The 24,647-nt window shown below is 37.3% G+C and overlaps 1 protein-coding gene across 6 annotated transcripts in view; it reads left to right on the top strand.

The window, feature by feature from the left end:
• Positions 1 to 24,647, top strand: part of ntrk2a (neurotrophic tyrosine kinase, receptor, type 2a) — a 231,548-nt gene that overhangs the window by 141,895 nt on the left and 65,006 nt on the right. For all 6 annotated transcript variants that reach the window (XM_062025863.1, XM_062025867.1, XM_062025866.1 and 3 more), the window contains one exon: positions 2,729 to 2,917. In XM_062025863.1, coding sequence (XP_061881847.1) covers positions 2,729 to 2,917 — 189 coding nt within the window. The remainder of the gene's footprint in view (positions 1 to 2,728; positions 2,918 to 24,647) is intronic.

The following is a 24,647-nucleotide window of genomic DNA, read 5'->3' as shown; positions in this document are numbered from 1 at the left end:
TTTTCGGTCACATTAGAGACAAAAGAAGAAGATCCCTCGGGCTTGGGCTTGTCGTAGATTCAGCTTTGGCAGGTTTTTGAGGACAATGGATGACCCCTCCCGTCTGATTCCACTGTACACAGCGGAATCTTCCAAGCGTTTGGCTTGGTGCAACAAAGACAGCTTCTTGTCTGTTCATTGGAAACTCAGAACGGAAAGTTTATTTGATCATTTAAATACAATTTTTCTGACACAAGGGGTTCTGGGTATTTGTTCTGTTGTGTTTATGTTGTGTTACGGTGCGGATGTTCTCCCGAAATGTGTTTGTCATTTTTGTTTGGTGTGGGTTCACAGTGTGGCGCATATTTGTAACAGTGTTAAAGTTGTTTATACGGACACCCTCAGTGTGACCTGTATGGCTGTTGACCAAGTATGAATTGCATTCACTTGTGTGTGTGTGAAAAACCGTAGATATTATGTGACTGGGCCAGCACCCAAAGGCTGTGCCTTTAAGGTTTATTGCCGCTCTGTACTTCTCCCTACGTCCGTGTACACAGCGGCGTTTTAAAAAGTCATACGTTTTACTTTTTGAAACCGATACCGATCATTTACGATATTACATTTTAAAGCATTTATCTGCCGATAATATTGGCAGTCCTAAATTATCGGACGTCTCTAATACTAAAGCATTTTGACAGATTTTTGAGCACCGTGTTTAATGTTCCATATTGTCAATGAAACATCAACGTTTTGGGCTTGCTTGCTAATGTCATCTTGCAGTCGACACGTATCTCTTATGTGTGACTGCCATCTACTGGTCACACTTATTTTTACACAATTTAACCAAATACAATTGCTCCGAGGTCGGTAAGCACAACCAGAATCAATCTTGTTTGGGTTATAAGGCGCACTGTCAACTTTGGGGAAAATGAAAGGGTTTTAAGTGCACCTTGTAGTCCGAAATGTACGGCTTGCCCCCCAGTGCGTATGAGGTGTGTTAAGAAGCAAAGTTACAATGCTATCTACTATACGGAGTTGTAACGACAAGCTACAAGTGAAAACAGTTTGCGCCAAATGTATTTGTGGCAGTCCAAATTAATTTGTGGCAGGCCGCCACGCATGTCACTGCAGTCTAGGATCCACTATATCATTTTCCCATCGTTTTATTGAGCCAGAGCACAAATGTGATATCAGGAAAATGTCACAGTACACTACCAAACATATCATGACCTATTCTGGCAAGAGCCCTCTGCTGTTTTTGAGTACCGTATTTTTCGGACTATAAGTCGCAGTTTCTTCTAAGGAGCGACTTATGTGTGAAATTACTAACACATTACCGTAAAATATAAAATAATATTATTTAGCTCATTCACGTAAGAGACTAGACGTATAAGATTTCATGGGATTTAGCGATTAGGAGTGACAGATTGTTTGGTAAACGTATAGCATGTTCTATATGTTATAGTTATTTGAATGACTCTTACCATAATATGTTACGTTAACATACCAGGCACGTTCTCAGTTGGTTGCGTCATATAACGTACACTTATTCTGCCTGTTGTTCACTATTCTTTATTTATTTTAAATTCCCCAAAAAATGCGACTTATACTCCAGTGCGACTTATATATGTTTTTTTCCTTCTGTATTATGCATTTTCGGCCACTGCGACTTATACTCCGGTGCGACTTATACTCCGAAAAAATACGGTAGTTACTTTTCACAGTAACGCAATAAAGAGGGCCATTAGAGAGGGCCTTAAAAAAAAAAAATATATATATATATATATATGTAAATAACTAACTACCGTATTTTTCGGACTATAAGTCGCAGTTTCTTTCATAGTTTGGCCGGGGGTGCGACTTATACTAAGGAGCGACTTATGTGTGAAATTACTAACACATTACCGTAAAATATCAAATAATATTATTTAGCTCATTCACGTAAGAGACTAGACGTATAAGATTTCATGGGATTTAGCGATTAGGAGTGACAGATTGTTTGGTAAACGTATAGCATGTTCTATATGTTATAGTTATTTGAATGACTCTTACCATAATATGTTACGTTAACATACCAGGCACGTTCTCAGTTGGTTATTTATGCCTCATATAACGTACACTTATTCAGCCTGTTCTTCACTATTCTGTATTTATTTTAAATTGCCTTTCAAATGTCTATTCTTGGTGTTGTGTTTTATCAAATACATTTCCCCCAAAAATGCGACTTATACTCCAATGCGACTTATATATGTTTTTTCCTTCTTTGTTATGCATTTTCGGCCGGTGCGACTTGTACTCCGGAGCGACTTATACTCCGAAAAATACGGTACCTACTTCAGAAACTTGAGTCAAATATTCTTGTTATGACAGGAGTGCTGTGCTGTTTAAGTTAAATGTCTGTCACTCCGAAGTTGGTTTTGGTACACGGGCCTCCAATGGAGTAGCACTGCCCTAACGGACTGAAGGGAAAGAACCAGCATGATATGATATTTGACTGACATCGCTGTCTTCTCCTACAGGATGCAGGATCAATACCACAACTTAACCGCCTCTTCTTAAGACTTCATCTCCTCAATCTTGGCTAATAACATCTTAACAACCTAATGAAGTCTTCTGTGCCTTCATACAGTTAAAGTGGCGAGCATGCACACCTAAATGGCTCCTCGCTCGATTCTCGTAAAGATAAGACGCGCCACTGGAACTCTTGCTCATCGTCCTCTGTCTCTCTCCTTCTCTCTGTTTCTCGAAGGACCGTCCTCAGTCATCAGTAACGATGATGACTCGGCCTCCCCTCTCCACCACGTCTCCAACGGCAGCAACACGCCCTCTTCCTCCGACCTGGGCCCCGACGCCGTCATCATTGGCATGACCAAGATCCCCGTGATTGAGAACCCGCAGTACTTCAGGAGCTCCAACAGCCTGCTCAAGACGGACACTTGTAAGTAACATATTGACAGCAATCACAAGTAGTAACTGATAGAAAGACCTTAGGACAGTGGTTCTTAACCTTGTTGGAGGTACCGAACCCCACCAGTTTCATATGTGCATTTACCAAACCCTTCTTTAGTGAAAAATAAAACACATTTTTTTTCAAATTCAAGACAAAGTTATATGTTTTTGGTAACACTTTAGTATGGGGAACATATTCTAAGTAACAAAGACTTAATTTAGAGTGTTTTGGACACTAGGGGAACATATTCTAAGTAACAAAGACTTAATTTAGAGTTATTTGGTTAGGGTTAGAGGGTTAGGGTTATAATAAGGCCATGCCGAATAAGGCATTAATAAGTACTTAATAATGACTAGTTAGGAGCCAATATGTTACTAATTTGCATGTTAATAAGCAACTAATTAATGGTGAATACGTTCCCCATACTAAAGTCTTACCATGTTTTTTTACTGGTGCACAAAATGAACCGTGCATGAACATCACCTTGTTCAAACAACAAAACCAACACAGTGCATAAACTCACAACAAATTACACACCTGCAAATCAGTCAGCTGTTGCCGTATCCGTAATACGCTGATAGGGAGAAGTTTTTATTTACACGATGAGTCGGGTGTGTCTCGACCTCCGCCGAACCCCTGAACCCGACTCACCGAACCCCTAGGGTTCGATCTAACCCAGGTTAAGAACCACTGCCTTGGGAGCTACAGTAAATACCTGTTATACCTACATTTTGTCAGCAAGATTCCTGGAATGATTAGTGCTGAATAGTGTTGTAACGATACCAATATTTTGGTACTGGTACCGGTACTAAAATTATTTTGGTACTTTTCGGTACTTTTCCAAATAAAGGGGACCACAAAATGTTTTTATTATTGGCTTTATTTTAACAAAAAATCTTAGGGTACATTAAACATATGTTTCTTATTACAGTTTTATTAGAAAATAAACCAAAAAAAATGTTTACCTTTTGCTTAGAAGTCAGAAATGTGTATTAATTTGGTTACTATAAGTTTTTGAAAATAAAATGAAAAAACTACGAATGAAAATCAATTATAATGCCCAAAATTGCATGTGTAGTGTTGTCCCGATACCAATATTTTGGTACCGGTACCAAAATAATATCAGTACTTTTCTAAATAAAGGGGACCACAAAAAATTCCATTATTGGCTTTATTTTAACCACAAATCTTAGGGTACATTAAACATATGTTTCTTATTGCGGTTAAGTCCTTAAATAAAGTAGTGAACATACAAGACAACTTGTCTTTTATTAGTAAGTAAACAAACAAAGACTCCTAATTTAGTCTGCTGACTTATGCAGTGACATATTGTGTCATTTATCATTGTATTATTTTGTCAACATTATTAAGGACAAGTGGTAGAAAATGAATTATTAATCTACTTGTTCATTTACTGTTAATATAATATAATATTAATTTCTCTTTTAACATGTACTGTCTACACTTCTGTTAAAATGTAATAATCACTTATTCTTCTGTTGTTTGGTCATTAGTTTTGGATGATACCACAAATTTGGGTATCAATTAGGGATGTCCGATAATATCGGACTGCCGATAATATCGGACTGCCGATATTATCGGCCGATAAATGCTTTAAAATGTAATATCGGAAATTATCGGTATCGGTTTCAAAATTATCGATATCTGTTTCAAAAAGTATAATTTATGACTTTTTAAAATGCCGCTGTGTACACGGACGTAGGGAGAAGTACAGAGCGCCAATAAACCTTGAAGGCACTGCCTTTGCGTGCCGGGCCAGTCACATAATATCTACGGCTTTTGACACACTCACAAGTGAATGCAAGCATACTTGGTCAACAGCCATACAGGTCACACTGAGGGTGACCGTATAAACAACTTTAACACTGTTACAAAGATGCGCCACACTGTGAACCCACACCACACAAGAATGACAAACACATTTCGGGAGAACATCCGCACCGTAACACAACATAAATACAACGGAACAAATACCCAGAACTCCTTGCAGCACTAACTCTTCCGGGACGCTACTATATGCACCCCCCGCTCAACCCCGCCCACCTCAACCTCCTAATGCTCTCTCAGGGAGAGCATGTCCCAAATTCCAAGCTGCTGTTTTGAGGCATGTTAAAAAAAATAATGCACTTTGTGACTTCAATAATAAATATGGCAGTGCCATGTCGGCATTTTGTTCCATAACCTTGTTACATTGTTTCATGCATCCAGCGGGGCATCACAACAAAATTAGGCATAATAATGTGTTAATTCCACGACTGTATATATCGGTATCGGTTGATATCGGTAATTAAGAGTTGAACAATATCGGAATATCGGATATCGGCAAAAAAGCCATTATCGGACATCTCTAGTATCCGATACTAAGTAGTTACAGGATCATACATTGGTCATATTCAAACTCCTCATGTGTCCAGGGACATATTTCCTGAGTTTATAAACATAATATACATTTGTAAAAAACGAAAAAATATGATGTGATGCCAAAAAATATCGACGTAATCATAATAGTATCGACTAGATACGTGCCTGTACTTGATATCATTGCAGTGGATGTTAGGTGTAGATGCACCCATGGCGGTTGTTTACATTTTGACGCCAGTGAGCTACGGTGTGTAGTGAAGCATGTTTAGCTATTCCTCGTCCTGCAGGGATGATACTTGTAAGAAACGTACTTTATTTGTTGCCATGGATGCGAGGATTAGTGATTTAGAAGTAGCTAAAACACTGCAGACTGCGGATGGACGTTAGCCGCTAGCTAGCTAGCCATGTCTTCAAGCACCTCTTCCTGAGGGCGTTTCAGTTTTATAACTTCACCTTTATCGTTAGTTTGTAAGCCAAAATGCATCCGTTCTCCCTTTTCTGTCTACACACTGTGTCTGCTTGTAAGTACTCAGTGATTGTGTGCCGCCGAACATGCTCGTCTGTTCGTAAACCAGCAATGACACGACGTGACTTCGACGCGGGTGCAGGACCGGTACGTTTCAGAGCCGGTATCGTACCGAAAATGACTCATTAGTATCGCGGTACTATACTAATACCGGTATATCGTACAACCCTAGTGCTGAAATTGAATTCCTTTTTGCGCGCCTTTATTGCAATTTCAATAGACTCTTCCTCAGCCCCCCCCCCCTCGTTCATGTTTTACGGAAATCAATTAAACAGCGAGCAATCCTGCCATAAACAAACAAGGGAGCAATAAAAACACAAGTGCTAAGTAGTAAAAAAAAGGACAGAGTGCTGTAATATACTCCCAATAGTTGTCCTGAATCACTGAGTTATTCAGTGAGTGTCATATAAAGACATGAGTACTCGGTGACAATGATATATGCAACAGAGGGTGCACCACACTGTGAACACACACCAAAAAAGAATGACAAACATTGGGGGGTTGATGTGTGGGGGGGTTTGGTGGTAGCGGGGGTGTATAGTGTAGACCGGGAGAGTTAGGGCTGCATGGGATTCTGGGTATTCGTTCTGCTGTGTTTATGTTGTGTTACGGTGCGGATGTTCTCCAGAAATGTGTTTGTCATTCTTTTTTGGTGTGGGTTCACAGTGTGGCGCATATTTGTAACGTAACAGTGTTAAAGTTGTTTTATATGGTAACCGTCAGTGTAAGCTGTGTGGCTGTTGAACAAGTATGCCTTGCTGTCACTGTCGTGTGCTAGCAGAAGCTATATTCAACATGTAACTGAGCAGGTATGTTGTTTGAGCGAGCTGTAGAGGGCGCTGAAGTCAGTGCCATCACCCCCTAAATTTCGGGTGTCCCTCGGAAAAATTTAGGGGGGTTTGCAAGTATGACGCTGTCAAGCGCCATTAATGTAAAACTCGCGGGCCGCACTTACATTAAATTGTCATATTAAAGTGCGGGCCGGGGCGCGTGTCTGAGACCCCTTGTATTAACACAGCACAAAGCAAAAAAAAGCTTTGAATGCAGTGTTGTTTCATTTTAAATTTCAAAAGAGTTTTGTGGCTCCCATTGTTTTCTTTAATTTGTGAAACTCGTCAAAATGGCTCTTTGAGTGATAAAGGTTGCCGACCCCTGGTCTAGTCTCTTACGCGAATGAGCTAAATAATATTATTTGATATTTTACGGTAATGTGTTAATAATTTCACACATAAGTCGCTCCTGAGTATAAGTCGCACCCCCGGCCAAACTATGAAAAAAACTGCGACTTATAGTCCGAAAAATACGGTACTTAAAAACCTCACTAAAGTTCCCTCTTCAGCGCAGCCAGTTAAGAGAGGGCTCAAGATTTAAAGGCCTACTGAAATGAATTTTTTTTATTTAAACGGGAATAGCAGATCCATTCTATGTGTCATACTTGATCATTTCGCGATATTGCCATATTTTTACTGAAAGGATTTAGTAGAGAAAATCGACGAAAAAGTTCGCAACTTTTGCTCTCTGATAAAAAAAAAGCCTTGCCTGTACCGGAAGTAGCGTGACGTCACAGGAGCTAGTATTCCTCACAATTCCCCGTTGTTTACAATGGAGCGAGAGAGATTCGGAGCGACAAAGCGACGATTACCCCATTAATTTGAGCGAGGATGAAAGACTCGTAGATGAGGAACGTTACAGTGAAGGACTAGAGAGGCAGTGATGGACGTATCTTTTTTCGCTCTGACCGTAACCGTAACCGTAACCGTTAGGTACAAGCTGGCTCATTGGATTCCACACTCTCTCCTTTTTCTATTGTAGATCACGGATTTGTATTTTAAACCACCTCGGATACTATATCCTCTTGAAAATGAGAGTCGAGCACGCGAAAGGGACATTTAAAGTGACTTTTATCCCCACGACAATACATCGGTGACACACTTAGCTACTGAGCTAACGTGATAGCATCGTTCTCAAATGAAGATAGAAACAAAAGAAATAAACCCCTGACTGGAAGGATAGACAGAAGATCAACAATACTATTAAACCATGTACATGTAACTACACGGTTAAAAATTCTCAGCCTGGTAAGGCTTAACAATGCTGTTGCTAACGACGCTAAGGCTAATTTAGCAACTTAGCAACCGGACCTCACAGAACTATGATAAAAACATTAGCGCTCCACCTACGCCAGCCAGCCCTCATCTTCCCATCAACAGCCGTGCTCACCTGCGTTCCAGCGATCGACGGCGCGACGAAGGACTTCATCCGTGGGTTTGGCGGCAAGCATCGGCTAGGCGTAGTAAGTAGTCCTTGTTGTGTTGCTGTAAGTATTGTACTTAGCCACTAATACACCGATCGATCCCACCTACAACGTTCTTCTTTGCAGTCTCCATTGTTCATTAAACAAATTGCAAAAGATTCACCAACACAGATGTCCAGAATACTGTGGAATTTTGTCGAAGAAAACAAGAGGTTTTTATATCGGGTCAGATGGGGTCCAACCACTTCCGTGGATTTTGTGACGTCACGCGCATAAATCATATCCAAAGGAGTTTTTCAACCGGAAGTGTGGCGGGAATTTTAAAATTGCACTTTATAAGTTAACCCGGCCGTATTGGCATGTGTTTCAATGTTAAGATTTCATCATTGATATATAAACTATCAGACTGCGTGGTCGGTAGTAGTGGCTTTCAGTAGGCCTTTAAGTAGCTCAAAAACAAAAAAACATGGCAGTCATCTAGCAAAAAGTCTTTGCAACTACTTAGTAGGGATCTGCCGATCGATCTGTAATGGACGATTTCCGTGAAAAAGTATGTGATCGTCATTGCCGATTAAGGCCAATCACTATTCGTGTTTAGGCTATGTCCACACCAACAGGGAGAGTTTCAAAAACACATATTTGGGGTTAAAACAATCTCAATCAAGCCGCGGAAATGCCCAACTCAAACTAAAATGATTTGTCCAGAGTAAGTGGATTGTGTAGAAGGTGCAACAGTCCGAATCGGATAAGAAATGTGGAATATGAACAGGTATGTGTATTGCCAATGGGTTTTCCATGGGGACGAGTTGCTGGTAATTCCAGAAAAACGTGCAATTTTCTGAACCAGGAACATGTGGGCTTGGAGTGTGTGGATAGTGGAACCGTTTGAATCAAGTGAGTTGTAGAACTTTCCATCCATTTTTTTTATTCCTTCTTAAATTGCTCATGCAGATTGTAGTTAATTACCATTATCCTCTTGCTGATTGGCAGAGAGCAACGGCATGGTTACACTGCCTTTGAAGTTGCGCTCCATTTTGGAACTCAAAACTCAAGTTACCATACGTGACCCGTGCTGGCAAAATGAGTCGGAATACGCACAGGCTAATTTTGACCTACAGGCAAATAAGTGAAAAAAATGTATCTTGGTTGAAATTGAGATTTTCACAAAAATGAGTCCATAAAGCCACAATCTAGCGATCCCAATCATCGAAATAGCAAAAAAAACATCTTAAATCACCTTTATTTGAAGGTTTTGTACAAGGTACACTACCGTTCAAAAGTTTGGGGTCACATTGAAATGTCCTTATTTTTGAAGGAAAAGCACTGTACTTTTCAATGAAAATAACTTTAAACTAGTCTTAACTTTAAAGAAATACACTCTATACATTGCTAATGTGGTAAATGACTATTCTAGCTGCAAATGTCTGGTTTTTGGTGCAATATCTACATAGGTGTATAGAGGCCCATTTCCAGCAACTATCACTCCAGTGTTCTAATGGTACAATGTGTTTGCTCATTGGCTCAGAAGGCTAATTGATGATTAGAAAACCCTTGTGCAATCATGTTCACACATCTGAAAACAGTTTAGCTCGTTACAGAAGCTACAAAACTGACCTTCCTTTGAGCAGATTGAGTTTCTGGAGCATCACATTTGTGGGGTCAATTAAACGCTCAAAATGGCCAGAAAAAGAGAACTTTCATCTGAAACTCGACAGTCTATTCTTGTTCTTAGAAATGAGAGCTATTCCACAAAATTGTTTGGGTGACCCCAAACTTTTGAACGGTAGTGTATATATATATATATATATATATGTATATATATATATATATATATATATATATATATATATATATATATATATATATATACTACCGTTCAAAAGTTTGGGGTCACATTGAAATGTCCTTATTTTTGAAGGAAAAGCACTGTACTTTTCAATGAAGATAACTTTAAACTAGTCTTAACTTTAAAGAAATACACTCTATACATTGCTAATGTGGTAAATGACTATTCTAGCTGCAAATGTCTGGTTTTTGGTGCAATATCTACATAGGTGTATAGAGGCCCATTTCCAGCAACTATCACTCCAGTGTTCTAATGGTACAATGTGTTTGCTCATTGGCTCAGAAGGCTAATTGATGATTAGAAAACCCTTGTGCAATCATGTTCACACATCTGAAAACAGTTTAGCTCGTTACAGAAGCTACAAAACTGACCTTCCTTTGAGCAGATTGAGTTTCTGGAGCATCACATTTGTGGGGTCAATTAAACGCTCAAAATGGCCAGAAAAAGAGAACTTTCATCTGAAACTCGACAGTCTATTCTTGTTCTTAGAAATGAGAGCTATTCCACAAAATTGTTTGGGTGACCCCAAACTTTTGAACGGTAGTGTATGTCTTCAGAAATTAGTCCTTTGTGTTAAAATTCCTTGAGAAAATCAAGCGTTTTCAACGCTCACTCGCGGCAATAAGGGGGAATCCCCCTAGCCATATTTGGTATCATTGTGACGCCAAGTTTACGTACTTTCTAAAAATGAGCATGGGATTCCCGATGACGCCATTCTGAACCAATACAATTCGAGTTTTTAAACCTGTCCCGACGTAAACAAATCCGGCTTGTTGCTAAGCGGTCGCTGTGAGGCGCACCCTCATTGGTTGAATCACCCCGCGCGGTGCATTGTGGTATCATGGCAGCGCCCTGATGAAAAACAACACACAGTAATTCGAGCGGAATATTTGGTGAAAAAAGGTGATTTTCGAACATTTAATTATTATTTTTGTGGATAAGTTAGACTGTTTTACATTCCGTAATGTATTTAGAAGGTGGAGAGGGTACACAGGCGGTTGCCAAGTGCGCTAAATTCACTGCAGTCGGCGAATCTTCTTAGTGCTGCTGGTCAGGAATATTACGGACAGCTGACCAGCTGACAAACTGACTAGTGAACAAAAAAACTGTGACATAACAGTATTGAAATTTTTGTACATAACCGTTTTCAATAGAGTTGAATATATATTTTTCTTTTAGACATGGGATTTGACTTTAATTGTACCAATTTTGGTGTTGCTCCAAGGACTTTTAAGGTATGGTTGCTATGGAGTTTTGTTTTGGAACATTCTGTTCTGGAACAGTAAACTTTAAGCTGGTTTTTTCTCAAAACGGACCCTCAAACTTGGTCGACTTCAATCGGATGTGACTCGGTCATTTTCTGTCCGATTCCAACAAACCATGTATCATTTTGAAGGTTTTTAGATGGAGAATGTGTAAATAACAATAACTCAGTTTTTAAAATGTCCTCATTGTGACTCATTTTGCCAGCACAGGTCACATATTAGCTTTCTAGCCTTCTCGTCGTCTCAGTGAACAATTGTTGAATGATGTCGACATCAATCCTAACTAAGGTGTTATTAGTGTTGATGGGACTTCCAGCACAATGGATGACAAAGTGTGTTTCCATCATTCTGAAAAACAACTTGCATGGCGCAAGACTGTAAAGTTCAATCACGAGAGCGGCCGACGCGCTCCACAATGAAGCGGCGAGACCGATAATAAGTCGATATGCTCCCTATCAAACAGTCAAAAGCTCCCAGAGTATTACTTTTAATGTTCGTAATACACAGACAACACGCACACACAATATTGACTGCCATTGATTCACTCTGCGTTTATTCTTCTCTTATGTAGTAAATCCAGGTCTATCTCTCGCTCCTATTGTAGGCTTTAAGAGGTCAATCCCCCCATTTACCGTCATCATAGCCCCCCAACCCCAATCCCCAACGAACAGGCAGAGCCTCCCTCCGCCTCTCTTAATGATGCACACACATGGTTCCATCATTTGCTGCAACACAAGGTCGCAGGCTGAAAAGGCTTTTATGACTTGCCAATAATCATAATGTCACATTGATGGAGCAGGTCAATATCTATCTCTCTGTGTGTGTGGGTACGTGTGTGTGTGTGTTCTTGTATTTCTACCCTTCTTGAGACATCAACAAGGGAAAAGTACCTTCCATATGAGGACCGGTGAACCAGTCAGGACCGAAATCACGGTCCCAATACGGAAAACCATTGCATCTAATAGAGAGCCAAATACTAGAGTCCGTGAACATTGCTCCAAAGTCAGGATTGTTTTGTTGATTTAATGCATACTTGCCAACCCTCCCGTTTTTAGCGGGAGACTCCCGGTATTCAGCGCCTCTCCCGATAACCTCCCGGCAGAAATTTTCTCCCGACAAACTCCCGGTATTCAGCCGGAGCTGGAGGCCACGCCCCCTCCAGCTCAATGCGGACCTGAGTGGGGACAGCCTGTTCTCACGTCCGCTTTCCCACAATATAAACAGCTTGCCTGCCCAATGACGTCATAACATCTACGGCTTTTAGAGAGTAGAGTGCACAACTGCGCACACAACAAGGAGAAGAAGCAGAAGAACGAGGAAGTTACAGACATGGCGACGCCGTCGACGAGCAAGATGAAGAAATACGCTTGCAAGTTCCAAAACGAATGGAAACAAGAATTTCAGTTCATCCAGGACAGTTCGAAGGGGAAGGGGTATGCAATTATGTTGCCTGTACATTTTGTAAAACAGACTTCTCCATTGAACACGGTGGCCGAGTCATGAACGGAGGAGAAGTTAAACAGGACAATACTGCCATCTACTGGATAGCCCCCAGCACATTGAAATTCAAGTATTTATTTTATTTATATGTATAATAAAATAAATATATATACATATATATATAAATATATATATATATATATATATATATATATATATATATATATATATATATATATATATATATATATATATATATATATATATATATATATATATATATATATATATATATATATAGCTAGAATTCACTGAAAGTCAAGTATTTCATACATATATATATATATATATATATATATATATATATATATATATATATATATATATATATATATATATATATATATATATATATATATATATATATATATATATATATATATATATATGAGAAATACTTGAGTTGGTTAATTCTAGCTGTAAATATACTCCCCTATTAACCACGCCCTTAACCACGCCCCCGCCCCACCCCGACCGCGCCGCGCCCCCCCACCCCCCACCTCCCGGTATCGGAGGTCTTAAGGTTGGCAAGTATGATTTAATGTGCATACAAAAGTAAACATTGACAGATGCAAAGGCAGCAATAAAGGAGGGATTTTTCAAATTGACTGTGTCAGTTTTAAAAGTGCTCCCCCTTTGGTCAACATATGTAATAACAAGTGTGTGTAAGAAATTGGCCATAATTAATACAAAAATAAAATAAATATGTATATAGAGACATACATTAATAGGTTGAAGTAAATAATGAAGATTAAAAAACAATTACAAACAAAACATTTAAAAAAAACTGTAGTGGATTGTCCGAAGCTTAAACATAGTACAAAAAATTTATTTACCCATAGTCAAAAGTACAAGTCAGATTGAGCTGTCCATGCAGACAAACAAACGTTCTCCGGAGGACACAAGAATCAAGCAAATCTCTCTCAGCCCTTGTCACTTGGCCATTTTTATCTGTTTCCCTCATGCGTCAAGGTCCCGTTGTTTTCGACCTGTTTGTTTTGCAACATCCTTGAATCCCTTAGTCATGCTTAGACAATCAAAACATTTTGTAGAATGGTCAGAGCGACTCCATATTCAACTTTGTCCTACATCTGGTCCTTCAATGGTATAGAATAGAAGAGAAATGAAACAAGCAGACATTATTGATAGACACGAAATATAGCTCAAAGGTCAGAAATTCTACTACAAAACTAAAAGCAGTCTTTTTCTCACTATGTGTCGACTTTTTTCTTATAAAATTGGCAACAATTTCTCATATTCTTTGTTATAATGCAATATTTTCTCGTAAAATTATTACTTTTTTATGTAAAATTATTACTTTTTAATGCAAAATGGTGACATTTGTCATATCAAATTCTGACTTTTATCACAACGGTGACATTTTTGGAGTAAAATGATAACTTTGGTCATAATTTTGCCAAGTAAAATTCCGATGTATTATTATAATATTGCCAACATTTTTAAGCTCTCTTATAAAATTGTGACTTTTGTCGAGTAAAATGACGACTCTTTTCATAAAATTGCCAAAATGTTAAGCTTTTTTTGCAAAAATGCGACTGTTATTGAGTAAAATTCCAACTTTTATCATAATATTGCACAAATGTTCAGTTTTTCTTGTAAAATTTCGACTTGCGTTGGGTAAAATGACGACTTTTATTATAATACCGCCAAAATTCAAAGTTTTTCTTGTGAAATTGTGACCTTTTTATTGTGAAATTCCAACTCATTTTTCACAACAAGCTTTTTTATGTGTGCATAGTATGTATATGTTATTAATGTTGTAAATACAAATCTTTATATACCTAGAAAGAGTGGTCCTAAAGAGGTAGGCATTTTTCAGCGGTCTCAAGAAGGTAACAAAGACAAGAATGTGTGTGTGTGTGTGTGTGTGTGTGTGTGTGTGTGTGTGTGTGTGTGTGTGTGTGTGTGTGTGTGTTCTTGTATTTCTACCCTTCTTGAGACATCAACAAGGAAAAGTACCTTCCATATGAGGACCGGTGAACAAGTTAGGACCGAAATCACGGTCCCAATACGGAAAACCATTGCATCTAATAGAGAGCCAAATACTAGAGTCCGTGAACATTGCTCCAAAGTCAGGATTGTTTTGTTGATTTAATGTGTATACAAAAGTAAACATTGACAGATGCAAAGGCAGCAATAAAGGAGGGATTTTTCAAATTAACTGTGTCGGTTTTAAAAGTGCTCCCCCTTTGGCCAACATATGTAATAACAAGTGTGTGTAAGAAATTGGCCATAATTAATACAAAAATAAAATAAATATGTATATAGAGACATACAATAATAGGTTGAAGTAAATAATGAAGATTAAAAAACAATTACAAACAAAAAATTCAGAATTAAAAAAAAAACTAAAAGCAGTCTTTTTCTCACAATGTGTCGACTTTTTTCGTATAGAATTGGCAACAATTTCTCATATTCTTTCTGTTATATTGCAATATTTTCTCGTAAAATGATTACTTTTTGATGTAAAATTATTACTTTTTAATGCAAAATGGTGACATTTGTCATACCAAATTCTGACTTTTATCACAACGGTGACATTTTTGGAGTAAAATGATAACTTTGGTCATAATTTTGCCAAGTAAAATTCCGATGTATTATTATAATATTGCCAACATTTTTAAGCTTTCTTATAAAATTGTGACTTTTGTCGAGTAAAATGACGACTCTTTTCATAGAATTGCCAAAATATTAAGCTTTTTTTGCAAAAATGCGACTGTTATTGAGTAAAATTCCAACTTTTATCATAAAATTGCACAAATGTTCAGTTTTTCTTGTAAAATTTTGACTTGCGTTGGGTAAAATGACGACTTTTATTATGATACCGCCGAAATTCAAAGTTTTTCTTGTGAAATTGTGACCTCTTTCTTGTGAAATTCCAACTCATTTTTCACAACAAACTTTTTTATGTATACATAGTATGTATATGTTATCAATGTTGTAAATACAAAATCTTTATATACCTAGAAAGGGTGGTCCTAAAGAGGTAGGCATTTTTCGGAGGTCTCAAGAAGGTAACAAATACAAGAATGTGTGTGTGTGTGTGTGTGTGTCTGTGTGTGTGTGTGTGTGTTCTTGTATTTCTACCCTTCTTGAGACATCAACAAGGAAAAGTACCTTCCATATGAGGACCGGTGAACAAGTTAGGACCGAAATCACGGTCCCAATACGGAAAACCATTGCATCTAATAGAGAGCCAAATACTAGAGTCCGTGAACATTGCTCCAAAGTCAGGATTGTTTTGTTGATTTAATGTGCATACAAAAGTAAACATTGACAGATGCAAAGGCAGCAATAAAGGAGGGATTTTTCAAATTAACTGTGTCGGTTTTAAAAGTGCTCCCCCTTTGGCCAACATATGTAATAACAAGTGTGTGTAAGAAATTGGCCATAATTAATACAAAAATAAAATAAATATGTATATAGAGACATACAATTATAGGTTGAAGTAAATAATGAAGATTAAAAAACAATTACAAACAAAAAATTCAGAATTTAAAAAAAAACTAAAAGCAGTCTTTTTCTCACAATGTGTCGACTTTTTTCGTATAAAATTGGCAACAATTTCTCATATTCTTTCTGTTATATTGCAATATTTTCTCGTAAAATGATTACTTTTTAATGTAAAATTATTACTTTTTAATGCAAAATGGTGACATTTGTCATACCAAATTCTGACTTTTATCACAACGGTGACATTTTTGGAGTAAAATGATAACTTTGGTCATAATTTTGCCAAGTAAAATTCCGATGTATTATTATAATATTGCCAACATTTTTAAGCTTTCTTATAAAATTGTGACTTTTGTCGAGTAAAATGACGACTCTTTTCATAGAATTGCCAAAATATTAAGCTTTTTTTGCAAAAATGCGACTGTTATTGAGTAAAATTCCAACTTTTATCATAAAATTGCACAAATGTTCAGTTTTTCTTGTAAAATTTCGACTTGCGTTGGGTAAAACGACGACTTTTATTATAATACTGCCAAAATTCTAAGTTTTTCTTGTGAAATTGTGACCTTTTTCTTGTGAAATTCCAACTCATTTTTCACAACAAGCTTTTTTATGTGTGCATAGTATGTATATGTTATTAATGTTGTAAATACAAATCTTTATATACCTAGAAAGAGTGGTCCTAAAGAGGTAGGCATTTTTCAGAGGTCTCAAGAAGGTAACAAAGACAAGAATGTGTGTGTGTGTGTGTGTGTGTGTGTGTGTGTGTGTGTGTGTGTGTGTGTGTTCTTGTATTTCTACCCTTCTTGAGACATGAACAAGGAAAAGTACCTTCCATATGAGGACCGGTGAACAAGTTAGGACCGAAATCATGGTCCCAATACGGAAAACCATTGCATCTAATAGAGAGCCAAATACTAGAGTCTGTGAACATTGCTCCAAAGTCAGGATTGTTTTGTTGATTTAATGTGCATACAAAAGTAAACATTGACAGATGCAAAGGCAGCAATAAAGGAGGGATTTTTCAAATTGACTGTGTCGGTTTTAAAAGTGCTCCCCCTTTGGCCAACATATGTAATAACAAGTGTGTGTAAGAAATTGGCCATAATTAATACAAAAATAAAATAAATATGTATATAGAGACATACAATAATAGGTTGAAGTAAATAATGAAGATTAAAAAACAATTACAAACAAAAAATTCAGAATTTAAAAAAAAACTAAAAGCAGTTTTTTTCTCACAATGTGTCGACTTTTTTCGTATAAAATTGGCAACAATTTCTCACATTCTTTCTGTTATATTGCAATATTTTCTCGTAAAATGATTACTTTTTAATGTAAAATTATTACTTTTTAATGCAAAATGGTGACATTTGTCATACCAAATTCTGACTTTTATCACAACGGTGACATTTTTGGAGTAAAATGATAACTTTGGTCATAATTTTGCCAAGTAAAATTCCGATGTATTATTATAATATTGCCAACATTTTTAAGCTTTCTTATAAAATTGTGACTTTTGTCGAGTAAAATGACGACTCTTTTCATAGAATTGCCAAAATATTAAGCTTTTTTTGCAAAAATGCGACTGTTATTGAGTAAAATTCCAACTTTTATCATAAAATTGCACAAATGTTCAGTTTTTCTTGTAAAATTTCGACTTGCGTTGGGTAAAATGACGACTTTTATTATAATACCGCCGAAATTCAAAGTTTTTCTTGTGAAATTGTGACCTCTTTCTTGTGAAATTCCAACTCATTTTTCACAACAAACTTTTTTATGTATACATAGTATGTATATGTTATCAATGTTGTAAATACAAAATCTTTATATACCTAGAAAGGGTGGTCCTAAAGAGGTAGGCATTTTTCGGAGGTCTCAAGAAGGTAACAAATACAAGAATGTGTGTGTGTGTGTGTGTTTGTGTGTGTGTGTGTGTGTGTTCATTACGTGCATATATCAGCCTGAGCACTCCTCTTTGTCTTGTCTCACGTTATGGACCTCCTGCTCTGTTCCCATTAAAATACATGTTGTGTGGGTTAAGGCAAGCAGAAGCCGACCATGCAGTGAATGTGATATTAAAGGAAAAACCACACTTTTTTTTTTGCCCATCATCCACAATCCTCATGTGAGACAAGAACACACGTCTTTCCCTTTTCTGTGCTTTCTAGATAGCCGCCTTGTGTTGGCAGTTTTTCACTAACAATGCAGGTAATTGCCCTGCCTTCCGCCCGAACGCAGGTGGGATAGGCTCCAAAAAAAAACAACATTTTATATACATGCTGTAAATGTTAGGGTATCGGTCAAGGTGTTGACCCCAGGATGCAGAGACGGGAGGCAAGGTTGAATTACAAAAAGGAAAAAGTGTTTTGGTCATTTTAAACAATTATCTGCCAACTAATGCTACTTCCATCAACAACAACATAGAGAGTGCGTTCTGTGTTCGTCGCCAATAATCATGGCAGACTTTGTGAAAGCCGCTACCAGTTCAGTGGCTAGCATATTCTCCCCAGGTGTGTACTGTAGCGTAGCCATTCCTTGTCCTCCAGTGATACGTGTAAGAAACACAGTTTATTTGCCGCCCTGGAGGCGAGTATTGCTGACTTTGTGGAATTTCTGTGGAGGGACATTAGCCGCTAACAAGGACGTTACACTGCGTTGAGGAAGTGGTTGTTCACTTTTCGCTGTTAAATATGGAGGTCACTGTCATATCTGTGTGATCATGTTTTGTTTTGGTTATGTTCGGTTTGGTTTTTGGACCCTTTGTGCACTCTTGTTTGTTTTGTTTCCATGACAACCCATTAGTTTTCACCTGTCCTCATGTCACGCAACCTGTCTCACGTTTTGCACTCGCGCACCTGTCACTAATAATGTCACTGTTATTTAAGCCTGTCTTTTTCTGTTGATCGTCCTGGTGACATTATCCATACTGCCCCTGTCATGCCATTGATCACGTGTTCCATGCCATAGATTCCTGCTCTGTCAAGTAAGTTTTTGGTATTAATGCCACAGTTAGTGATTTTAGGTTCATGTTCATAGTTTTTGCCTTTGTGCTAGATTTGTTTTCATTAGCCAAGTTTGTACTTCCGCCCTTGTGCGCGCTTTTTGTTTATTCCTTTTGTTAGTGTTAAAATAAAGATGTCCTTAGCCTCACGCCATGTCCGATCCAGCTTTACTTGCATCTCGGGAAAACAAAACCCTCACAGTCCACGTACTGACAGTCACGGCGCGAATGTGCCATCAACATGCATTATAACAATGTCACGATAGTATTAAAAGCTCTATCATCGGCCGAATGTATATCACTTAAGGGTGTAACAGTACGTGTATTTGTATTGAACCGTTTCGGTACGGGGGGTTCGGTTCGGTTCGGAGGTGCACCGAACGAGTTTCCACACGGACATATTAAGTAGCGCACCGCACGTTGTGTAAACAATGCACACTGAGGCACAACACACGGCATGCTAGCAACGACCACACTGCAAAAAGTCAGTGTTCAAAAACAAGAAAAAAAATAAATGGAGTGTTAGTGGTTTTTCAATTATTTTTCTTAAAGGCGGAATAGGAGAATCCCCATTTCCTGCATTGTTAGTAAAAAAAACGGCCAACATGAGGTGGCAATGACGGTCAAAAAAATAAAATAAAATCCGTTTTTTTATAAGGTTTTTTTTTTATAAATGGTGTTGGTGCCTGCCGTGTGCTGGGTCACTCCAACTTACATGCTTCCGATTTATCCCCTCAATAGACAGCTCGACTGCTACAAGGTCATCGCCATGACAGCAGCAGCTATTTGCCATGACAACTTGTACGCAGCTCTTACACACACACACACACGCACATCATTAATTTATGCATTCAGGAGCCTTAAATTCATGCGGGAGAATACAAATGATTGTTAGCAGGCTATTATTTCATTAGAGAGAGCAATTCCTGTGTACTATTTTTGATGTATTAGACAATTAACGAATAATGCTTGATAGTCCCCTAAATGTGTGGACCCAATCTCCTGGTTATTGGGAGAACAATGACTTATAGGGGTCAAATTTCGGGGTTTAATAACAGTGCAAACATGAGGTGTTTTTTGCCCATATATTCAATAATAACAAAGGCCACCCAATAAGGGACCATGTTTTTACAAATGTTCACTCGTTTGTGTGCAGGGGCAGAAGCGTAGAAGTCAAATACAAACAGCTCACCCCAATAATCTTTACTTGTGTAGACTAAAAAAAACAACTTTTTGCCAAATCTACAGTGTTTTGTTGATAGCGTATTAAATGTGCAGCGTTGTGTATGTAATGGAAACGGTTCTTTTTAATTAATTAATTAATACAATTATTTTTTGGGGGATTATTTTGTTTTTGTTTTGTTATTTTGTTTAAACTACACTGCAAAAAGTCAGTGTTCAAAAACAATTTAAAAAAAAAAAAAAAAATTAGGGGTATTTTATTTGAACTAAGCAAAATTATCTGCCAATAGAACAATAAACTTTGGCTTGTCAAGACTTTCCAAAACAAGTAAAATGAGCTAACCTCAATGAACCCAAAAATACCTTAAAATAGTGTACAGCTCCACTAATGGACATTGGACTGTTACTTTAAAGGCAAAATTAAAGTATTGCTAGAAACATAATTTTATATGGGACTTTATTGTTGTATATGTATAGTACATGTTCCAAAAAGCATAAAACACCACCAGAATTAGAGATATTACAAGTCAAGGTGATGAAGCTTAGTGTTACCCTCATGACTTGGTGTAACTAAACATTACCCTATAAGATGAAGGCAATTGCATTTTATTGATATTTGAAATGTATTCAATGTTTATGAATTAATATTTAAATATACTAAATGTAAAAAAGGGAATAAATATTCAAAATAAGATCATTAAATGAAATCTAGTTTGGTTACGCCATCATGAGCGCAACACAAGGTTGTAAAAGTTTCAACTACACTTCTAAATAAGATGTCAAAAGCAAACTGAAATCAAATACACACAGCTTAAAGATTGATCGATACCTATTTAAATTTATTAATACATAAATATGATGAATTATCAAAATATAAAAGAAATATACCTTTTCAGAACGCTCATGATGGTTACACCAAAAAGTAACGCTATGAATCCCGTTTTTCAAAGTTTTTGGGGCATTTTTATGCTATTTCCAAGCATCTCCTTTTTATTATCGTTGATTTTAAATGGTCAAACTAATGCATATTATATATGCATGCCCTAGTAAACAAAAAAAAAGTCATATTTATTTTGATTGTTACATTTTGAAGTACATTTGTGCAGGTGGGTGCGAATGTACCCATTACCAGAGCTGTACACAATAAGTATATTCTCACTAATAAGTGTACTACTATATGAGTACGTATTTTCTATTGTTTCATTGAAAATAAAACAGCAAAGTCCATTTGGCTGTCATCTGTTTTAATATGAGACACATTTGTGTCAAAGTCATGATTTTTTTTTTTTTACATACTTGAAATAAGAAATGATTACTTTAAAAAAGTAGTTTTATACTTGTGAGTGTTGATGACACAGCTTTGCAACAGTTGATATTCTAGTTTCAAGCATGTTTTACTCAATATAGGTCATCAAATCTCAGCAACAAGCTGTAATATCTTACTGAGATCATTTAGGACCAAAACCCTTAAAACAAGTAAAACACTCTAACATAAAATCTGCTTAGTGAGAAGAATTATCTTATCAGACAGAAAATAAGCAAATATCACCCTTATTTGAGATATTTAATCTTACTTAGATTTAAATTTTTGCAGTGTATTTGGGAGAGTGGCTTGATGGGGGGCTCCAGAAAATAAGATGTTGATGAAGTCGGATTAAAAGTGATGTGGATCTCTTTAACGTCGTCGCCTGATGAAAATAGAACGCCGGAGCAAATTAAGTGCCTGCCAGGATGCGAATCGCGCTGGCCATGTTAATTGAAAAACAGGCGGGAGTAAACAACAGGCCACAAAGATGTTAAATAAAGACAGAGTGAGACGCTGAGAATGTTATAAAAGGGGAGGAACGTTGAGGTAACGAGGACGCATTTTCAAAGGATGCTGATTGAAGAGCGCAGCGTTGATTCACAGCATCATGCACCGAAAGTGAAGACCTGAAATTAAACGTAGGAAGAATAAAATAAACAGAGGCATGCAGGTTAAAAAATAGATAACATGCTTAGTTTTTTGGTCTCTTTGGGGGGGGAGTTTCTTGATTGTCATTCCTTCGATATACTGTACGGCACCATCGATTTAAAGAAAATTGAGAAAAGACCTTGTTGCATTCAGAATATTAATGTGGATTACGGAGAATTGGTGAGTTGTCTTGGTGGTGGTGACCAGCTGGTTCAATGGTGGGCTTTTCTTGTTGCACTCAAAGAACAATTTACAATGTTCCATATTACATATAGTCTGCCATCATTTAGGATTAGGATAGAATAGAGTAAAAAACTGTATTGACATTATATTAAATAGGGATGTCCGATAATGGCTTTTTTGCCGATATACTATATTCCGATATTGTCCAACTCTTAATTACCGATTCCGATATCAACCGATACCGATATATACAGTCGTGGAATTAACACATTATTATGCCTAATTTTGTTGTGATGCCCCGCTGGTTGCATTAAACAATGTAACAAGGTTTTCCAAAATAAATCAACTCAAGTTATGGAAAAAGAAATGCCAACATGGCACTGCCATATTTATTATTGAAGTCACAAAGTGCATTATTTTTTTTAACATGCCTCAAAACAGCAGCTTGGAATTTGGGACATGCTCTCCCTGAGAGAGCATGAGGAGGTTGAGGTGGGCGGGGTTGGGGGGGGGGACAGGGTTTGGGGGTAGGGGGTAGCGGGGGGGGGGGGGTGTATATTGTAGCATCCCAGAAGAGTTAGTGCTGCAAGGGGTTCTGGGTATTTGTTCTGTTGTGTTTATGTTGTGTTACGGTGCGGATGTTCTCCCGAAATGTGTTTGTCATTCTTGTTTGGTGTGGGTTCACAGTGTGGCGCATATTTGTAACAGTGTTAAAGTTGTTTATACGGCCAGCCTCAGTGTGACCTGTATGGCTGTTGACCAAGTATGCCTTGCATTCACTTGTGTGCGTGAAAAGCCGTAGATATTATGTGACTGGGCCGGCACGCAAAGGAAGTGCCTTCAAGGTTAATCGGCGCTCTGTACTTCTCCCTACAGCGGCGTTTTAAAAAGTCATACATTTTACTTTTTGAAACCGATACCGATAATTTCCGATATTACATTTTTAAAGCATTTATCGGCCGATAATATCGGCAGTCCGATATTATCGGACATCCCTACTTGTACTACATGTAGAGCTAAATTTAACCAGTAGAGGGCGATAACACTACACCTTAGGTTTAATTGTGATGAGTCACATACAACAACGTGTACAATGTTTGATGTGCTGTAGCTGTTGTTTAATTCCTATATGCGTAATTATATGTAGTTGTGTGAATGTATTAACACTAAACCTTCTACTTTATTGATGTAAAATACACAATGGACATTATTGATGTAAAATACACAATAGACGCTATATTTTTGTAACGTTTATTTTATGTTTATACTTTCAGTCTTACAATCCTAAATGAAGGAAGGAGTGTAAAGAAATAAAACTGAGCAAGGAAAATAAATCAAAATAAATCTAAGTAAGATTAAATATCTCAAATAAGGGTGATATTTGCTTATTTTCTGTCTGATAAGATAATTATTCTCATTAAGCAGATTTTATGTTAGAGTGTTTTACTTGTTTTAAGAGGTTTAGTCCTAAGTGAAGTGATCTCAGTAAGATATTACAGCCTTTTGCTGAGATTTGATGACCTATATTGAGTAAAACATGCTTGAAACTAGAATAGCAACTGTTGCAAAGCTGTGTCATCAACACTCACAAGTATAAAACTCCTTTTTTGAAGTAATAATTTCTTATTTCAAGCATTAACAAAAAAATCATGACTTTGACACAATTGTGACAGCCAAAAGGACTTTGCTGTTTTATTTTCAATGAAACAATAGAAAGTACGTACTCATATAGTAGTAGTTGTTATTAGTGAGAATATACTTATTTTAAAGGCCTACTGAAATGACTTTTTTTTTATTTAAACGGGAATAGCAGGTCCATTCTATGTGTCATACTTGATCATTTCGCGATATTGCCATATTTCTGCTGAAAGGATTTAGTATAGAACAACGACGATAAAGTTCGCAACTTTTGGTATCTGATAAAAAAAAGCCTTGCCCCTACCGGAAGTAGCGTGACGTAGTCAGTTGACAGGCTCCTCACATTTTCCTATTGTTTTCAATGCAGCTAGAGCGATTCGGACCGAGAAAGCAACGATTACCCCATTAATTTGAGCGAGGATGAAAGATTTGTGGATGAGGAACGTTAGAGTGAAGGACTAGAATGCAGTGCAAGACATATCTTTTTTCGCTCTGACTGTAACTTAGGTA

The sequence above is a fragment of the Entelurus aequoreus genome, linkage group LG17, assembly GCF_033978785.1.
Source record: "Entelurus aequoreus isolate RoL-2023_Sb linkage group LG17, RoL_Eaeq_v1.1, whole genome shotgun sequence".
NCBI lineage: Eukaryota > Metazoa > Chordata > Actinopteri > Syngnathiformes > Syngnathidae > Entelurus > Entelurus aequoreus.
The sequence above is the reverse complement of the archived record's forward strand: the minus strand, read 5'-3'. Positions and strand labels throughout refer to the sequence as shown.